Here is an 807-nt window from a genome sequence, read left to right as displayed (position 1 = left end):
ATATATATATATTGAGTCGCACACAGAAACATCTATAAACCCTAGAAACGAGCAACAAAGTGCCTAGGGTTTAGGGTTTAGGGTTTACAATACTATATTAAATATAAATAATATTTATAAATATATTTATATATATTTATATATATATATATATATTTATATTCAGGGGGCTCTATATACGTGCCTGTATTGACGCTGGTGATGGGGTTTGAGGCTCACACAGAAACATCTATAAACCCTAGAAACGAGGAACAAAGGGCCTAGGGTTTAGGGTTTAGGGTTTACAAAAACTACACAATAAATAAATAATATATTTATTTATATTTGTATATATATTTATATTCAGGGGGCTCTATATACGTGCCTGTATTGACGCTGGTGATGGGGTTTGAGGCTCACACAGCGACGGCGATGAGTCCCTCTCTTATGTTGGGGGGCATTGCTGCAGGCAGTCTTATACTGCTGAGACAGAGACACCCACTCATAGATAAACCTCTCGTTGATCTAGACCTTGTATGCTTGCTGCTGCTGCTGCTGCTGCTGCTGCTGCTGCTGCTGCTGCTGCTGCTGGTGCTGGTGCTATTTGTTGTGTTGCTGATGGGGGTGGGGTTGTGGCGGTGGTTCTGGTGGGGGAGACACCCACTCATAGATAAACCTCTCGTTGATCTAGACCTAGTATGGTTGCTGCTGCTGCTGCTGCTGCTGCTGCTGCTGCTGCTGTTGTTGTTGTTGTTGCTGTTGTTTGTTGTGTTGCTGATGATGCGGGGTGGGGTTGTGGCGGTGGTTCTGCTGAGACAGAGACACCCA

At 43.5% G+C, this 807-nt stretch overlaps 1 protein-coding gene across 1 annotated transcript in view; it reads right to left on the bottom strand.

Annotated features, from left to right (window-relative positions):
- Positions 1-672: 672 nt before the first annotated feature.
- EMH_0083410 (uncharacterized protein) overlaps positions 673-807 on the bottom strand; it is a gene marked incomplete at both ends in the record, with an annotated part of 2950 nt that continues 2815 nt past the window's right edge. Inside the window, one exon of the mRNA XM_013500638.1 lies at positions 673-786. Within this exon, the coding sequence (XP_013356092.1) occupies positions 673-786 (114 nt within the window). The remainder of the gene's footprint in view (positions 787-807) is intronic.

This window comes from Eimeria mitis, genomic scaffold (assembly GCF_000499745.2).
Source record: "Eimeria mitis Houghton genomic scaffold, Emh_scaff5664, whole genome shotgun sequence".
Lineage (NCBI taxonomy): Eukaryota > Apicomplexa > Conoidasida > Eucoccidiorida > Eimeriidae > Eimeria > Eimeria mitis.
Note: the sequence above shows the minus strand (reverse complement) of the source record. Positions and strands in the feature narration are given on the sequence as shown.